The 19,452-nt window shown below is 34.2% G+C and overlaps 4 protein-coding genes across 4 annotated transcripts; 1 reads left to right on the forward strand and 3 right to left on the reverse strand.

Moving 5' to 3' along the window:
• Positions 1-44: 44 nt before the first annotated feature.
• LOC106331949 (ras-related protein RABA5d) lies at positions 45-1,472 on the reverse strand. The gene is made up of 2 exons (XM_013770392.1): positions 999-1,472; positions 45-493 (listed from the first exon to the last, which is right to left on the reverse strand). Exons 1-2 carry the CDS (start codon positions 1,330-1,332, stop codon positions 168-170), a joined length of 660 nt encoding a protein of 219 aa, XP_013625846.1. The 5' UTR covers positions 1,333-1,472; the 3' UTR covers positions 45-167.
• Positions 1,473-7,839: 6,367 nt separating this feature from the next.
• Positions 7,840-9,264, reverse strand: LOC106329834 (phospholipase A1-Ialpha2, chloroplastic-like). The gene has a single exon (XM_013768456.1). It carries the CDS (start codon positions 9,262-9,264, stop codon positions 7,840-7,842), a length of 1,425 nt encoding a protein of 474 aa, XP_013623910.1.
• Positions 9,265-11,974: 2,710 nt separating this feature from the next.
• LOC106329835 lies at positions 11,975-12,352 on the forward strand. The gene has a single exon (XM_013768457.1). The coding sequence runs from the start codon at positions 11,975-11,977 to the stop codon at positions 12,350-12,352; it is 378 nt and encodes a 125-aa protein (XP_013623911.1).
• A 4,353-nt stretch (positions 12,353-16,705) lies between these two features.
• LOC106331796 lies at positions 16,706-18,677 on the reverse strand. The gene is made up of 3 exons (XM_013770209.1): positions 18,591-18,677; positions 18,396-18,496; positions 16,706-17,211 (listed from the first exon to the last, which is right to left on the reverse strand). Exons 2-3 carry the CDS (start codon positions 18,490-18,492, stop codon positions 16,991-16,993), a joined length of 318 nt encoding a protein of 105 aa, XP_013625663.1. The 5' UTR covers positions 18,493-18,496; positions 18,591-18,677; the 3' UTR covers positions 16,706-16,990.
• Positions 18,678-19,452: the final 775 nt, after the last annotated feature.

The following is a 19,452-nucleotide window of genomic DNA, read 5'->3' on the forward strand; positions in this document are numbered from 1 at the left end:
TAAAAATATCTTTCTCATCAGTTTGTTTTCATTTATTACAGATATAATCTATATGATCTTTGCTTCTTTTTTTTTCTTTTGGAGAAACAAATAAAAGTAAATCTTATGAAACTTTGTGAAGTAACAAATGAAGCAAAATAAAAAATAATTTAGAAACCAGAATGAGGTCAAGAGGAAGAACAGCAAGAGAAACCGAAACCTTGTGTAGATCCCTTATTGTCGTCCTTAACGAGACTTACTCGACTGTTCCACTTCAGTTCGGCTTTATGCGTATCGGAGTTGAGTTGTTTCCTGCTAACATTGGCATAGATGTCACGGATTACCATTTCAAAAGCTGTTTTAACGTTTGTCGAATCGAGAGCCGATGTTTCCATGAAGAATAGTCCTTGTGTTTCCGCTAGGGCTTTGCCTTCTTCCACGCTCACCGCTCTCATGTTGTCTAGGTCGCACTTGTTTCCCACTAGCATCCTCGCCACCGTTGTATCTGAATGTGCTGCCAAAAATAGAAAAAAAAAATCAATTTTTTTTTCCAAACCAGCATTCATATGGATCTTTACACTGTTTAGACAAACTCAGGGTAAATGTAATAGCATTAGAGAGTTTATGGTTACCTACTAAGAAAATAAAAATTGTCATAATGTTACCTACTCTTAATAGAAAGTGAAAAAAAGAATTGTCATAATGTTACCTACTCTTAATAGAAAGTGAAAATAAGAATTGTCACAATGTTACCTACTCTTAATAGAAAGTGAAAAAAAAAACAATGAACACAACCTAATGTTTTATCATGTAAGAGTTCGTTAGGAGTTTGTTTGTCGACTTGTACACTTTACTTCACCAAACGGTCCAAACCTTAAAATCTATCTAATAGTCCTTCGTACAATGGTAAGAATCTAAACCAAACAGCTAATCCACCAAATAAAAAGTACATTTTGTAATTACAGTCAAACCATAGGACCTAACTGCAATATTCAACGTCAACTGCATTTTCAACTTACTCTTGAGCTCATCTAGCCAACGTGCGACGCTTTCGAAGGTGGAGCGACGGCTGATGTCGTAGACGACGAGCGCACCGACGGCGCCGCGGTAGTACGCGGATGTGACGGCACGGAAGCGTTCTTGACCAGCAGTGTCCCAAATCTGAGCTTTGACATCTTTGCCTTCGATCTCCATGCTCTGCGTCTGGAACTCGACGCCGATCGTGGCTTTCGAATGGGCGTTGAACTCGTTTCGCGCGTAGCGAGAGAGTAGGTTCGACTTCCCGACGGCTGAGTCGCCGATTATCACGATCTTGAAGAGGTACTCCTCTCCTCCTTCTTCATCGGACGACATCTTTTGTTTGCTCTTCCTCTTCTTCTTGTTTATAGAGAGAGAAATATGCGACTGGTTTTTGAGAGAGAGAGAGAGAGATAGAGGCGCAGAGCTGGCAAGTGGCAAGGAAATGCACAAGACAGGACATACTGCGCATGAAGTGATTCATTTAATTCTCAAATTTAAATTTTTTAAAAAAAAATTAGTATTTTTTAAGTTTTTTTTTAATTATGATCCGTGAAATTCGGTGGAATTAAATTATTATGAGAAGGAATGGGCCAACATATATATGTTCTGTTAATACAAAGGCCCATAATAGTAATATGGGGCATTTTTCGAAAAAATAACTAACAAACCGAAACCCGACCAAACATTTTTTTTTAAAAACCATACCCAAAAAAGTTAAAATCAAATGGATATCCAAATACTTAAAATAAATTCATATTAACTTTTAAAATATATATACATCTAAAAAAAATTATAAACTAAAATTTCATACTCTTAGATATCAATTATGTATTTGATAAAAAAATATCTATTATGTATTTGATAAAAATATATACTTCATCTGTTTCATAAAATATTTCACTTGGAAGCTTTGCACACATATTAAAAAATCATTTAAAAATTTTATTTTACCCTTTGTTCACACACTAAATAAATATCTATTTCTAATTAGTGCATTGAAATAATAGGAATAAAACTGAACTTTTATTTAAAATTTTGCAACGAAAATACAAAACAACACTCTCTATGAAACAAAAACAAAATCTTAAAACGACACTCTGTGCAGAACGGAGGGAATATGTACATAAAAATTAAATTAACTCAAAAAAACTGAATTACCTAAATATTCTGCTTGAATTATACTCTTTCTATTTCTGAAAAATGCCAAATCGGAACTGAACAGAAAAGCGAATGTCCAGACGTTATAATAATTTTAAAACAGCTCAGGAGGACGGTTGGTCTAAATTCATCAACCGCACTCTTTTATATATAAACTCATCGTATGCTTTAGGGAACACTAATTCACTTTTTGATCAAATTCTAAACTATAGGATATATGAACTGCGGTCATACGTTTTCAATCCACTTTCCTACGATATATATGTTCCCATTACTTAACTTTAATATAAAAATGGAGAAGTTCATGATGAGTTTATACGTCGTAGTCTCATAAGGAGGAAACCCCATATTTTCTCCATCATGGTGTGTTTGATAAATTTGTACCCTGCAGCGCATCGTATATATATAACACTTTCTATATAAGTTATAGTATAACCATGCAGTAACTCGGTGAAGACATAACAATTTTTTTATTAACCATTAAATATAAATATTATTATGTTTTTGTCAACCACTCAGTAAATATTGTAATGATGCCCTTAAATTCTTTTTTCTAAACCATTAAAACACAACAAATTTGTACCATGCAGTACATTGTATAACTTTTCCACTTTGACGATGACTTCTGTCGGAAACTATCCCGCAAGTGTTTATTTGTTTTTCAATCAAAAAGTGTTTCTTTGTTCTGTAACAAAGTATGTACCGCGAATATTTCTACGCATCTTTTTTACTTTTAGAAATCATCTACTTCGAATCATATAAACACAACATGTAAAAGGAATAAATAGCCTATATGTTCTCACTCTCATATATAAAATTGAAGGAGAGTGATCCTAATGCTGGTCAAAGTTTCTTATCAGGAAAAAAATACATTGGTCAAAGTTTCAACTAGACAGAATGTTTAGTTAGTCAATTCTAATTTGCATGAAACATTTATGATTAAGTAAAAAGGACGATATAAAGTGAAATAAACGACACAAATAAAACATATTATTGTTCACAAACTACAACAATATTAATTTAGAGCTAAGATTGTTTGAAAATAAAATCCTACTGGGGAGAATATTTGATTAGTCAATCCTTGTTGTTTATGTCGCCTTGTTAGTCAATGTGCATGCAACATAAAAGTAGAAAGGATATACCTACGTTGCAATTTCCAATATAAAATGTGATAGATGTTGGTTATGAGCATTTGGTATGTGTTTCACCTATGGTTTATCCTTGTTGTTTATGTCGCCTTGTTAGTCAATGTGCATGCAACATAAAAGTAGAAAGGATATACCTACGTTGCAATTTCCAATATAAAATGTGATAGATGTTGGTTATGAGCATTTGGTATGTGTTTCACCTATGGTTTTGAAGTGCCCACTTCAGAAACCTGTCTTCAGCACTTTGTTGCTATAGGGAAATTGGCGAAGTTACCTAGAGCACTGAAGTGACCACTTCAGAAAGGTTGCATCTTGCACTTTGATGCTCTACGAAAGATGTTATGTTTGGGCCTCAATGTTTTCGAAGCCCATTAGAGCTAGGGTTTTGGGGACACAAGATACCACTATCTATATCTTGTCCCTCCTCTAAACCAAAAAAAAAGTAAAGAAAAAAAAAGCCAGAAACCAAGAAAAGAGAAGACAAAAGGAACTCCACAAGATCTAGAGACAGAGGCAAGCATAAGGCTCAAAGGCAGTCAAAAAGAATCTGCAACTGAGCAAAGAGCAAGAAGGAGACAAGAGAGAAGTAGTTAGAGAGTGAGAAGCTACCAAAGACAAGAGAAGAAACAAAATTCGAGTCTTTGTGTTCTTAAAGTGTTTTGGTATTGTACTCTCCTTCTGTAACCTCCTTTGTCATTCTCAAGGAAGTGAGAAGTGACTGGAACTTGTAAGCTTTGCTTGTTAGTGGAAGTTGTGGGATTGCTTGTTAGTGGAAGTTGTGGGAGAGAGATCCCACCCCATAGGTACCACAAGGGAACTGGGAGAAAAATCTTGTGTCTTTAAGTTTCTGTTGTTCATCACAAAGATCCAAAGCTTTAACACTCAAAGGGTAGAGAAGTTAGGGGTATGGGTAAACCTAACAAGTAGTATCAAAACTAGCAAGTGATAGTTGTTTGGTTGATAGAAGGTCAAGTCAAAATTTCCCTGACAAGTGGCAGAGCTCAAGGTTCAGAGAAAGAGTATTAGTAAATGCTCCTTGAAGATTCAATGTTGAATACAAGGATTAAAATGGATATGTTTGATGAAACAGGGGATTTCTCCTTATGGAAGGTTCGTATGCTAGCTCACTTTGGTGTTCTAGGTTTGAAAGGGATTCTCACAGATGAGAAACTGTTGAAGGATCCACCTAGTGAACGGGAAGAGTTGGAAGCTGTTATGAAGGATCCACAGAAGGGGTTAGCAGGAGTCTCAGATGCTGGTCCAAGCATTCCAGTAAAGCTCGAGAAATCAGAAAAGACTAAAGATCTGATTGTCTTGAATGTGGGAAATCAAGTGCTAAGGAAGATCAAGCACTCTGAAACAGCAGCAGCCATGTGGTCAACATTGGACAGGTTGTACATGAAGACTTCATTACCAAATCGCATATATCTACAGCTGAAGTTCTATACTTTCAAGATGAATGACGCGAAGAGTATAGATGAGAATGTTGATGACTTTCTCAAGTTGATAGCGGATCTGAACAATCTGGGTGTAAATGTGTCAGATGAAGTCCAAGCTATTCTGCTGTTAAGCTCATTGCCCCAAAGGTATGACCAGCTAAAGGAAACTCTCAAGTATGGAAGGGACAGTCTCAGCTTGAATGAAGTTACAGGAGCTGCAAGGTCCAAGGAGAGAAAGTTAACTGAAAGTGGAAGCCAGTCTAGACCAAGTGCTGAAGGTCTCTATGCTGATACAAGAGGAAGCAACCAACATGGAAGAGAAAGGTCTAAGAGCAGAGGAAAGTATCAGTCTAAGCCACGGCCTGATAAGAACAACAAAGGTTGTTTTATCTGTGGAGATGAAGGGCACTGGAAAAGAAATTGCCCGGAAAGGAGGGATAATGTCTCTGCAAATACTGCAACTGAATATAGGGAACCAATGATTTTAAGTGTTAGCGCTCATGACACAAAGAAAGGGTGGATTATGGACTCTGGTTGTTCATACCACAGCACACCAGACAAGGAAGTCTTGTTTGACTTCAAGGAGCTTGATGGTGGTAAAGTGTTAATGGCTAACAACACATATGGTAACATCAAGGAGATAGGAAAGGTTTAGATTGAGAATCCGGATGGTTCATAAGTGATACTCAAGGATGTTAAATACATGCCAGAGGTGAGTAGAAATATGATTTCCTATGGGATGTTGGAGAAGTCAGGTTGCAAGTACAGAGGAAAAGGCTTCAAGGTTCAGTTTTACAAAGCTGGAAGGAAGGTGATATCAGGAGAGTATCACGAAGGGCTCTACTACCTTCAAGGCAAGGTCACTAAGGCTGAAGTGAAAGTGCCAAGAAAAGAGAAGGTGAGTATAGAAGCAAGGAAGTCCGAGAAAGGAGCAGAGAAATCGGTTAAGGGAGCTGAAAAGAAGAAGTCAAGGAATGCGACCTTCAGCAAGGATCTGATTCAAGGACCAACTCCTTATGGCTATAAGTGGCAGGGGTCATTAGCTCAAGGTGGAGGCTCTTCTATGTCATGAAAGAATGAGTCTAAGGTGAGCAGAGAGGAATCAGGAGCAGAACCGAAAGTAGCTCAAGTGGACAAAGAGAAGACCAAGAAACAGTCTTCAAGAAGGAGGAATCAAAAGCTTCATGAATTCAAGAAGGATTTCGAGTGTTGCATTAGTAGTATCTCAGCCTCAGAGAATGCAACAGGCTTAGATGAGATTGAAGCAGCCGCAAGATTTATGTTCGAAGTGAGTGAAGCAGAATGTGAGTCTCTCACAAAAGCAGGAAAGTCCACCCAAGATCAGAAGCATGCTAGGAGTAAGCAAGGAGGCTTCTTGGATAATAAGATACCGACTCAGGAGTTGCAGCAAGGCTACATACTTATCAACGCTCACTAAAAGGGGAAACATCCCCATGTAACTATGCTGGCTTATGGTGGATCTTGCAGGGTCGAATTGACATGGTAGAGTTAATTTGTCTAAAGCCTGGAGATGGAAGGTTAAGTTGCAGTGTGGAGAGTTACATGGTGGAGTTTTCGGAACTGTGTAAGTAGAGTCACAGGTTCCATGTGGAGCAGTTGAGGGAAAGCTTCAGAAGAAGTTGAAGCAAGTGGTTCGACTCAGGTGGAGTAACTGAGAAAGAAGGAGACGAAGATGATTCCGTCTCAGGAAACGAAGGACCCCCAAGAAGCGGGGAAAGTACCTACAAAGCATGGTAGGTTAGATGTAGGTTGGAAGCGCAAGGGAGCACAAACACAAGTGACCAAACGCTCAAGGTGGAGATTGTTGGTTATGACCATTTGGTATGTGTTTCACCTACGGCTCTGAAGTGCCCACTTCAGAAATTTGTCTTCAGCACTTTGTTGCTATAGGGAAATCGGCGAAGTTACCTAGAGCACTAAAGTGACCACTTCAGAAAGGCTGCATCTTGCACTTTGATGCTTTAGGAAAGATGTTATGTTTGGGCCTCAATGTTTTCGAAGCCCATTAGAGCTAGGGATTGGGGAACACAAGATACCACTATATATATATTTTGTGCCTCCTCTAAACCAAAAAAAAGGCGAAGAAAAAAAAAGCTAGAAACCAAGAAAAGAGAAGACAAAAGGAACTCCACAAGATCTAAAGACAGAGGCAAGCAAAAGGCTCAAAGGCAGTCAAAAGGGATCTGCAACTGAGCAAAGAGCAAGAAGGAGACAAGAGAGAAGTAGTTAGAGAGTGAGAAGCTACCAAAGACAAGAGAAGAAACAAAGTTCGAGTCTTTGTGTTCTTAGAGTGTTTTGGTATTGTACTCTCCTTCTGTAACCTCCTTTGTCATTCTCAAGGAAGTGAGAAGTGACTGGAACTTGTAAGCTTTGCTTGTTAGTGGAAGTTGTGGGAGAGAGATCCCACCCGAGAGGTACCGCAAGGGAACTGGGTGAAAAATCTTGTGTCTTTAAGTTTCTATTGTTCATCACAAAGATCCAAAGCTTTAACACTCAAAGGGTAGAGAAATTAGGTCAATGGATAAACCTGTTAGTAGTATCAAAACTAGCAAGTGATAACTGTTTGGTTGATAGAAGATTAAGTTAGAATTTCCCTGACAATAGATAAAACATTTTCTAGGTTTAAATATAGACCTTTCAAACTAGTAAATATAAACAAAAATAGTAAACAAGTAAACTAAAAAGATTCTAGCTCTAAGTACTTTTGGTAGTAAATTTGTAATGCGTGAACAAATTTGTTTGTTTTTTGTAATATATTATCGTATGTCTTTTTATCTATATAGTGAAGCGCATTTGTCAAACATTGTTGTCTTTATTTCGTTTACAGCGTTGAAAAGATGACTGATAACTAAATCAATTTATAATGTTTTAAAGGTATACACTATAATTTAATCATATACAATAGAAATAAATGCAGACACAAGAAAAAAAATATATATATACAATCTCCACTTTTTTTTTTGGGTAAAATGTTAAATTACAATCTCCACTTTCTTGTGATCTAAGGAAATTGTTGTGATTATCCGCAATTTATACATTATATATAAACTTATAAGTATTTGTTCCATCTAGGGCTAGAAAATATTACAATACAACATATGATCAGAGACAGAAGAAAGTAGATCCACGACGTTGGTCCAATGCACCCTTCGTTGTCCCTTCAAGAACATCATATTCTCACCCTTTCTCTTCAAAAACTCCAAGGAAAAAATGTCATTATCCTTTTCTTTATCAGAATCGGCTGACCTCGAATTTATTCTTCTCCGGTTGAGAAGATCGATATAAGTCCCTAGATCGTGAACGCAAGAAATGTTTTGAACATCAAAGAAATCTAGTGTGAGTTGGACCCCAACATGAGCATAACATGAACAACTCCATGGAAGCTCATAAAACCCACCTAAAACCCTAAAATTCTCATTGAATAAAACGCCTGGAAGTTTAGTGATCGGATCGTTAACGTTAGTGATCCTCAAAACCTTAACTCCTAGCTCCTCACAACGTTTCTTGAACCCCAAGTTACCAACCCTAGGACCTGCGAAAGAGAAGACCGTTATGGGAACATCCCTCTCGCCCATCCTCCGGTTTAAACCTAGCTCCGCAATGTCGTAAGCAAGAAGATGAGCCAATGAGCTTCCCATGCTATGTCCAGCGAGTGTTATACTCATATCTTCTCCTTTATACTTATTCACCAATCTCGATATCTCGGACAGAAGCTGCTGTCTGCAGCTCTCTAGTCCGAACTTGCTCTCACTCTCATCAGATGTGTATAAACTCAAGAACCCTGATTCCACCTTCACCTCGGGACGTGCATTATGAGGATCGAACCTAGCCGGAGCCAAAGAGCTCATGAAGTTCGTGACCCATTCAGGATTAGTTACCGTTCCACGAAACGTCACCACAATGTCTCTCCTCCCTAAACGTTTTACCGATTCATCAGATGAAACTGCGACGTAACCTACCCAACGTGCGCCCCTATTGGCCTCGTTCTGGATCGGACTGATGCTGATGTTGATATCCGGCGTGGCGTAGATGTATTTGGTGACTTGGTACTCCTCAGCCTGGTCGACTCCGGTTTCTTGAAGTAGGGTTTGTTTGCCATACTTGCAGTTCAAGTAACGTTTTGAATTAGGGTTTAGGTCGAAGGCTTTGTAACATGTTGAGACTAAGTTGCCGTAGCGAGTGATCTCTTGTTGGAGAAGAGGGTTTAAAGTAGGTTCGATGAGATCTTTCCAGTTGTTACACCCTTGTATCTCTCTCCAAACCCTAGCTAACGGTGCCTGAGCACGAGATACTAGAGGAGAAGCAACAGGAGAAGTAAGAATATGTGGTGCTAATACAGCAGAAGAAGAGGAAGAGGAAGAAGACGAAACTACGAGTCTTTTGGCGGTGGTTTTGGAATTGGGGAGAGAGACAACATGAGGAAGAACTAGAGTTTGGTCTGATTTTAGAAATGGAACATGTTTCGGATTAGGGCTTTGAAACAAGGACTTAGCCGCCATTATTGGAAGAAAATGTAAAGGATAGAGAGAGAAGTTCGTGGAAGTGTTAAGAGATAAAAAGTATGTGTAGGCGTACTTATAGTGTGCATGGAGAGAGTTCAGCATGTTTTGGCGTGTATTTGACTGAAAAACGATCAAAGGTTAAAATATTCAAATTACGATCATGTTTTGGGGACAATTAAGAATTATTTTATGTGGTCGGTATTCTATATTATTGATTTTTATAATTTCTTCTTGCAGTTCTTCCCTAGTTCAGTCTTTTATACGCGTTACCATAGCATGTGTATGTGAATGCAAAATAAAATAATGAACTATCGTTAACTCCATGATACCAACCTCGTACGTATATATCTAGAGAATATACTCATTCCAAATTCAGATTAGTCCTGAGTGTCCATTTGACCATAAATTAACGTAGTCAGCTGATTATGGTTTGGATCGGAAAACAATTGAGTAAGACCCTTTTAACCTCTTTGGTTAACTATTTATAGGTGATCTGGTAGCCGGTAGGGTCAGGTCAGTATTGAACTGGAGCCAAGGGCTTGTATCTGGTCTGTTTCTAGAACTAACTTAAATTGCTGGACTAACCCTTGGGACGAGTCAGCCCGACCAGTAAAACCTTAGTGACCAGGTTTTAACTGGACCAGAGTCCAACTCTAACCCCAATGTAAAAACACGGGCAGGGACGTCCCTGAGATGTTGGAGACCTAAAACAATTTAGTGAGGGTTTTTTAAAAAACTTTTTTAACAAATTCAGGATCCTAATTCTATGTAAAATTATTTAAAAAGTTTGGGAACCTTAAGCCGATGTTTCAATTCTTGGTGCTCAGGACCATCCCTCAACACAGGACAAATCAACATGTTCAATTCTAGTCCAACATTCCAATTTTACCTTTAAAATACACTAGCGTATAGTGTGTTATTGATAAAAGTTGAAATGATATATCAATTTTAGTTCAAAGGTATCAACTTTTTATTGCAAAATTTATATCCCAATTTTATTCATTGTAATTGAGATGCACCTGGTATTTTTAAAATGAATCAACAACAAATCCATAAAGATTCTGCAAATCACATATGTTTTGTCATATGTCTATTGCCTTCTCTCTCTCTTTTTTTTTGAACACCGTCATATAATCATAGTTTTTCTTTTTTGATGCAAGTCATATAATCATAGTTTTTTTCACAAAAGTCATATAATCATAGTTAGGAAAATGTAACAACTAAAGCAGAATATTGAACTTTTTTCTACGTTGTTTCCGAAAAAAGAGAGTCAGTTATTTAGTTATGTTTTAGGTCTTGTGGTTTTTTTTGGCTTTGCGACGAACTTTTTACTTTTCAACAGAAATATATAATCTCATAAAAAACTAAAATAAAATTAACGTCTATAAACGTAAAATATGTTTTTACTGAAAAAACTTAATGTGGAAAAAAAATCAATTTGTCCATTTTGTATTTTTTTATAACAATCATATTTAGACAAACATTTTATATAAAAAGTTCTAATTTGGATGATATATAAATAATAAATATACATTCATATGTAGTGTTTTGAGCGATGAATTTATCTCTTATAATTCGGTAAATCTTTACAAAAATTGTAGGAAATTGTCTGAAAATATATCAGATGCAATATTTTTAAAAAGTCGAACTCCGTGTTACAAAAAAAAAAAGTCGAACTCCAATACCTATAGGTGAAGAAGAGCATATATATTGATATTATTTATGAATACAATGAAATAACTTTTAATTGTACACATATTTGGCCTTTTGATGGGATGGATCCAGTAGCAACACACCTCACCACCGGTAATTTGGATTGAAGACAATGTTGGATTTTGCTGGCAGCTTATACCATTCCAACAATTCCAATGCCGAATAACAAGTTCTTCTTTCTGGGACCATATGTAGGCCTTGAAATCGAATAATGATTTGATTTTTTATAATGGCAAAAAGTCCTTTTGGATGATAGAAAAAAGTAGATTCAATTAATTGATTGCTTCCCAAAGACAATCACAAATACCAGAAAAATGGTTAGCTAATTTTATAACTTTTGTATAAGGAATTATAGTGCACTTATAGAATACTGATGTCCAAGAAAAATCACATATACATAAAAAATATTGTAGTCTTTTTACCGGAGATTACGTAATAGTATATAACTCCAACTTATCATTTTCTCTCAGCAATTGTATCTTTATAACCAATCAAACCATATATTAATTAGCAATATGAAAATTTAAATGAGAATATCCTAAAAAAAAAAAAAAATCTTTAATGGTGTTGACAGAATGAAAAAATAACGCTATGGCTTCAATCGGTAACTGTTGAATTGAATGGTAAAAATGAATAAAAAATGAAAAAAATATTCAGTCGAGGAAATGAAAAATCCAAAAATATATGAATTTGTGTTCATTTTATTCTTCATAGAAAGAAATAATTTTTTCTTCATAATTTTTTCATTCTTAAAGAAATGAAAGGAATAGAGTATCCCATAAATCTATAATCTGACAAAAATTTCAACATAAATAGTATAAAACTCAAGAAATGGAAAATTTACCATCATTTTTTTTTCTAAATTGTGGTCACCAATTGAAACTTTGACATTCCTTACATTTTAGTCAAATAGTGTCAAAGAGCTTATATTATACAAGTTTTTGCATATTAGCATCATACGAGCTTCTGCAACTCCGACGCGGTGTGGCACTCGATGTCGGGAAAGGCGGGTATGGCATGCGTTTTCACAAATCAGGAAGGATTAGAGGTGACTCACGGGTCTTTGGCTCAAGATCACGTCTCGTCGGCGCTAATGGAAGAGGCTTTAGCAGTCAGAAGCGCTCTCCTCCACGCGATTGATCTCAACTTCAACTCCATCTGGCTCCGATCAGATTCTCAAGTGCTCGTTGCAGCGTTATCATCGGGACGACATCCGACCGAGCTCTACGGAGTGCTCTCGGACATCGCCACGATCTCCAGTTCGTCTTTTCGCTTCTATCGTTTCACTTTCATCAAGAGAGATTTTAATTGGCTTGCAGACTCATATGCTAAGGTCTGCTTACATTCTGGGCGAAGCCATTGTAATCTTTAAACTCTAATTTTAATTAATGCAAATCAGTTGTACAAAAAAAAAAAGCATATACGCGCATATGGTAATTTGTCTTCATCATTACATTATTAAATACTGCATGGGGCATGCCTTACCCAAATATGTTTATATAACTACTTTCCATTTTTAGAACCTTATCTTTAATTTAATAGTTTTTGAATGAAACAAAAAAGTATGTACGTTACTATATTCTAAATACGCATGTGTATTACTCCAGAGAAACGTGAGCATACAGAAGAAAAGTCAATAGCTAAGTACATTTTGCTCTATATATATGCTTTGGAATGAATACAGCCAAAACTAAATCCAAATATGATGCTACATGTTATAATGTACCATTTGTGCATTATAGAGTCGATGTAGATACTATATTCAGTCGAACATAACTATAAAGTATCAAACACAACATATGTAATATTTTTTTTCAAAAATAAAAACACATCATATATAATATAACAGTTAATATCTTCTTCTTTCTTAAAAACATTTAATATCTTAAACATTGCATATTTTACATCCGTGATAAGCAATTTGAACCTCTATTATGGACATGTAAATATATATATATATATATATGTGTGTGTGTGTGTATAGAATGTATATAGAATGTGCTTTCATCCTTCCAATTTTAGGTAGTTACCTTCTTCAGGTAAGTACGTCAATTTTGTTTTAGCAAAAAAAAAAAAAAACGTCAATTTTGTTTTCCAGGGTAAAAGAAACCTATTTTGTAAGAGTGTGATATCAAAAAATATATATATATATATATATTTAAAAGTAAATGATACGAGCCTGTGAAGCGAGACGTAAAATATTCTAATGGACACGGATCAGATATCCAGGTTTTTGAAGGTATTTATGATTTGCTTCGTATGTCACAGATATCTAATTTTTTGATTTATTTTACTCCAGAAAATACGGATATTCGGAAAAACGGATATCCGGAAAATAAATAGATATTTACGGATATTTACGAATACTTACGGATATCTCATATGTTTTGATTAATACAAATAATCTTAAAAATTTGATACAAATTTGTTTTGTAAAATATTTTTTTGCATGATATATATGATAAAAATTAAAAGAAGTAGTGAATTTACATATTTTGTAAATCTTCTGAACTTAGTTAACAATTATAATAACACAAAACTTAAAGAAAAAATTATAATTGTCTTAAATGTGTTATCTTCCTTTTATGTAATACTTTTATATAAGTAATAATGTGAATAGAATTTATCAAATCATATGTTAGAATAATAATTATATAATTTTATACATTAAAAACTTTAAATATAATTAAGATATACATATATTTATATATTGCTGGATCGGATATCCGCTTCCCAAAATTTTAATATTTGTGATTTGCTTCGATTTTAACGGATATTGATTTTTAGTATTTGCTTTGTTTCGAAAGTTTACGGATATCCAGAATTTTTGGATCGAATTGAATCAAATTTAACGGATAAAATTCTCAGTAACGACTCAAGAGGTAAATACTTCATCATTATTAGCTTATATTAAACTGCACCAACATGAACGACCCAGTATTATTTTTATTAGTGAGTCAAACGGACGGAGAGCAATTAAATCTAAAAGAAACTGAAGTCAAAAGAAAGCTTACAATCTTAGAAAATGGTTCTGTCGACAAAAAAAAAAAAAAAAAAAAAAAAATCTTAGAAAATGGTTCATCCTGACACGGAATTAACACTTGTTTGACTTCTATCACTAGTTGTTTACGTTGAATGTTATTCCAAAAATAGATCCTAGAATTTGAGAACGTACTTTTTCAGTTATGACTTAAAATGTTGTATTTCAATTATATTAGCACTTCGGATGTGATTTAACGCTTGCACCTAGTAAAGAAAGCTTAGGCTGTTTTTGGACAGTTTATCTCAGTAACTGTATCATATCTTGTGTACTACTACTTGAATCAATGGACATTTAAGCTAGTCAGGGCATGCGCAGCGGGGGTTCACAGGGGGGTCGCACGTTTTACAAAAAAAAAAAATATTAAAATAAGTATAACCGATGACTTCGGCTCGTCCCGCCTCTTCCGCGTGAACCCCTCTTTCATAAATTTCATCACTGTAGCGCGGACTCTACAGCACGTGGCAGCCTGCGATTGGTCTAGTTTTTTTTTAAAAAAAAAAATTTAATAATAAAAAATTGAAAAGATGAACCCCAAAAAGGGGTTCATGATCTTGCTCTCACACTGCTATATATTCAAAGTTGAGCTATCTTGTTTACACATGCCAATGCCTTCGTTCATTATTCACCATATAAGTTGTATGTATATGCAGTTACCTGCAGGATCGATGCTTTCTTGTTAAAAGTATTTGATATAAAATTATCTTTTTAAAAAAATCAAGTAATATGTGAATTTTATTTTGTCATATGTAAAATGGAGGGGGTATATTTGATAAAAGTTCTAACTAAACCAGTGTTTGGTCTCAGTTTTGTTTTAATTATTTGTTTAAGAAAAGATATAGAAACATGATTGGAACATCTAAGCCTCGACTTATCTGTTTGGGCATCATTTTTTGCGACAATGGAAGAATAAATGAGAGAGGAGAAGAGTCTCAAAAGTTACGTCTACGCGGAGATGAATGTATTATTTGACTTTGATACGTCCGCAATAAGTAGACTGAAAAGCTACGAATGGTTGTATTGTTCGTAATTTGACCCCTTCGTACGTGGCATGGAACACCACAGTCAATCCTACTTTTTTTTTCTTTTATGTTTGAGCAAATTAGCTCAATATCCTAAGGTATATTAACGATGGGGAGAAGAAAATAGTAACGATGGGGAGAAGAAAATTGGAGGGAAATAAGGTATAGAGTGTAAATAGGGGGGGAAACTGTGTGTAGGGAGTACAAATTCTATTTATGTTTTATCACTTCCTCTATTCCAAATTGCGTTTAAATATTAGTTTTTTTTCAAAAATTAAAATTAAAATTAATCACGAATACATTATTTTAGAATTAATAGTCTCCATAACTTTAACTCCATAGTAATTTAACAAATTCAGTTCTTAAGCATTTACAGTTTGATTATTAATTAATACAAAAACAAATTAACATATGTTTTTGTTTTAAAACCTGTATATTTTGAAAACAGGTGAAATAACGTGCAAATATATATATTCCAAATGTTGTTAATAAGAAATAAAAAGTTGTTTTCATAAAAATATATGGTGACAACGATAAAATAACTTTTCTTGAATAAGATAATACCAAATTATCTTAAACACTAATTAGAGATGTTCAATTTGGATTTTAATCCAGTTTGTCTTAGATTTTCTCAGTTTTCTGGTTTATAAAAATAGCTATTGTATTAACACTACGTCTATTTTGGCTTGATTTGATTTAAATACCTTTAGTTTTAGTTTATCTGGTTTTAATCCAAAAATATATACTTATATATTAACTAATACTTTATGAATTTTACGTTAAATGGTAAAAACTCAGATCCACTATAACATAAAAAGTGCTATTTTGTTATTCCAGTATTTAGATGGATAGATTAGTTTCTATGTTATCTATAATTATTAATAATGCAGATATAAAATTATTAAAAATTGTGATCACAAATAAGAAGAAAGTTTTTTATATTTTAATTTATCAATAAATTTTTTATCAAAAATAAATAAATTATCAGCATATAAAAGAAACAAATTATATTTTATTTAAATTTATGACAAGAACAGAAAAACAAAAATAGTCTTAACTTTCAATAATATTAATAAAATTAAAATTTTAAATCAAAATTATATTGATAAATAGCTAAATTTAATATTATTACTTATATTATATAGTTTATATATAATTACACTATTATCTATTACTATATTTTAATAAATTGGTTTTATTCGATTTATCTAATTTGATAAGTCTATAGCCAAATTCTATCTATATACTGCAGTTTTTTTAACTTTTATACAAAATATATTGTATTACTAAACTTACACTAAATTTCGTATTTCGGTTTGGTTTTACTAGAATGAAAAACACTAATCTACACTATAAACCTTAGACATTAAACCATAAATCCCAAACTCAGATATAAATATAATTTTATATAATTTATCATTTACATGTATCTTAAAAACATTTAAAAAATCAAATAATGTAAAACAAGTTGTTATCTCAAAATAACACATAAAAACAAAAAAATCACAAAAATATTTATTAAAACGTATAAAACAAATATATCCTCTTTAGGTCTTTCCTTAAGTTGTAAAGATTAGGAGTTAGAATCTGTGGTTTATGATTTAGAATTTATGGTTTGCTTTTCAATTTCGACCAGAATCGTATATAGCTGAATGTTTACAAGTAAACAACTGTCACCTTAAAATTCACTTAGTATCCTTGCAATGAAGGAACAGCAACTGGAAACACAGTTTTGTCCATAAAACATTTGCTCTCGTATCGGTTCAACATGAACATTGCAGTTTCTGTTGCTTAAACCAAACCACCAAATGTCACAACAGAGGATGAACTACCAGCCAAGAATTTCTACAAATTATAAAAATACATTTCAAGAACCTGAAAGATGCTCCATCTGATGCAATATCGGCGCTGTTCCTTGCTTTTAAGAAAATGGGGGTTTGGTAACCTCTTACTCTTGTTTCTTGAGTGCCGGGTCAGTGCTTGGGACTGCTGATGTCAGTTTCTTCACGCTATCCTTGGCCTCAGCGACAAACGAAGCGTCTGGCTTGTGTTTATCCACAGGTTCCTTCAGGGCCAGACAGATGTAGAACACAATGACTACATTGACTGATACCACCGCAAGAAATCCACTCAGTAGTGTAAGAGAGTGTGGAGACAATGTTGTTGAACCTGTCCAAGATTTGAACAGAACAACTGTAAGAGGCGGTAGAAACTCTGAGACACCTATGATGTTACAAAACTAAAGCTGCGACAATAATAGAGACGACTTTGTGAGACAGTGAGAGAGATTGAGACATTACACCATAAGTACATTACATGAACTAAGCGTCAAAGACTAAAATGCCTTTTATTACAAGAACTAAAAGGTGACAACCATAGCACATAGCCTCTTGTAGCATTTCAATCTCATGTTTCCAGCTCCAACTCTTTTCAACGATACCTAAAACTTAAGTTCTAATAAAATTTAGCGGTTACTAAATGATTTTTTTTAAAACAGAACAGATATTGTAATCTTGTCAAATCCCAACAATCAGATATTTTCCTAAATCAGGTTTCACTAAAAGAGTGTTTTCAGGCTAAAGATACTTTTGCAAAGAAAATAATGAAGAGAAGAAGAGTTCCTACTTTCCTAAATTCTTAAGATAGTGGTTCTCTGGGTTAAACTCAGTTTGAAATGATTTAAATGTAAAAACCTCCTATCACAAGACAAAAACCAATAACTCATGAATCAACAAGATTAAACTTATGATCAGGAATTATATAGATCTTCAGATCATATTTGTACAACAGAGTTAAATAGTAAATGTAAAGACAAAACAAAGGTGGATAAGTAATTAGCAAAAGAATGCCCACTAGTTTCTAGAAAACCATCATACTCCTCAAAAGTATACCCTTAATCAAGCCATTTAGTCAAACAAAGATCCATAGAAAACTCACACAAATTCAGGAAATCTAGAAAAGAATTGTCAATCCGAACAAGTAATCTGTCCTAACAAGCAGGAAGTCATAGCTAGAGCTTCTAATCTAATAATGGCTTCTCACAGGATTGAGATCAAGAGCTCCAAGTTCTAAAGTACTTTTCTTCCGTTCAAAGACCTCCAAGCTCCAAGCTTTAAGTAAAGCACAAAGGCAGAAGCACGAATACAAGCACGGAGAGATTCCCTCATACATCAATCTAAACCCGGAAAGGCGGAAACTTTATGCTTTCATGTGGTTTAACAACAACTGGTCCTAATCTAGAAACCCATCAAAGGCTTTGTATAAATCAAACCGAAAGTTATAACTAGGTTCCGAAGACATATAAAGAAAAGATGTATCACACTAAGTAGAGCAGCGAAAAAAAGTCAAAATACCAGGAAGCAAATCGTTGTTGAAACCATATAAGATGGCAATAGGAAGCATCCACATGAACATTGATGCAACAAGGAACTTCTGCATAACCCCAGCCATTGATCTACATCATCCAATTCATGAATCAGAGATGTGGAAAGATACAACACAAATTTGTAATCAATCTAGGGTTTTTAAGGGGCGAAAGAAAAGCTTACGCTGAATCTGGCGAGTTAACTCGGCGTTGGATTCAAAGGTTTCTTCTGATTGCAATTTTAACAAGTCTAGATTTTTTTTCTTTTTTCTTTTTTGTCAATACAAATCCCAACGAAGCCATGTTACTCAAAACCGAAATAAACCGGTTTAGTCCCACCCAATATTCTAATTCGATTCAGTTTGGTTCAAAGAATCTCGGTTCTGCTAAAACTGATGGTCAAAAACAGACCCCCTACACACACATTTGGCCTACAACTACAAGGAAGCCCTCGAAAATCTCATCTCAATCAGGTTATTACAACAATCCTATTCATTTAAACGAAAAATCAATATATAGCTATCCAAGAAACACAAGTGGTGAGCAAAGACAAGGTGTTCGTTCATAACTCTTTAACACTTGTGTCTCTCTTGAAAAGACATATATACAGTACAAGGAACCAGAGATATTCTTCATCGAGTTTACTCAAGGTGTCTTACTAATATAATAGCCCCGCACGAAATACAAAATATAAATCATTTTATAAATATTTTCTATATTTTATTTTGGACAATTCTCTCAAATAGTATTTTTTAAGTTTTTGTCACAAAATAACCCTCAAAAAATAAAATGATCAAAATAGTCTCTTTTTATTTTAAAATTTTTAATATTTATTTTTTTTATTTTTTAAATTTTGAAACTCCTATCTCCAACACCTCACCCCTTAACTCTAAACTTAGTTAACCATAGGATAAAAAATATATTTTTACCTTTTAATAAAATTTATTTTAGTCATTTTCTTCATTGAGGGCTATTTTTGTGACAAAAACTTAAAAATTACTATCCTAAAAAATTTCTCTTTTTTCTTCTCTATATTTCTTTAAACT

Source organism: Brassica oleracea, chromosome C3, assembly GCF_000695525.1.
Source record: "Brassica oleracea var. oleracea cultivar TO1000 chromosome C3, BOL, whole genome shotgun sequence".
Lineage (NCBI taxonomy): Eukaryota > Viridiplantae > Streptophyta > Magnoliopsida > Brassicales > Brassicaceae > Brassica > Brassica oleracea.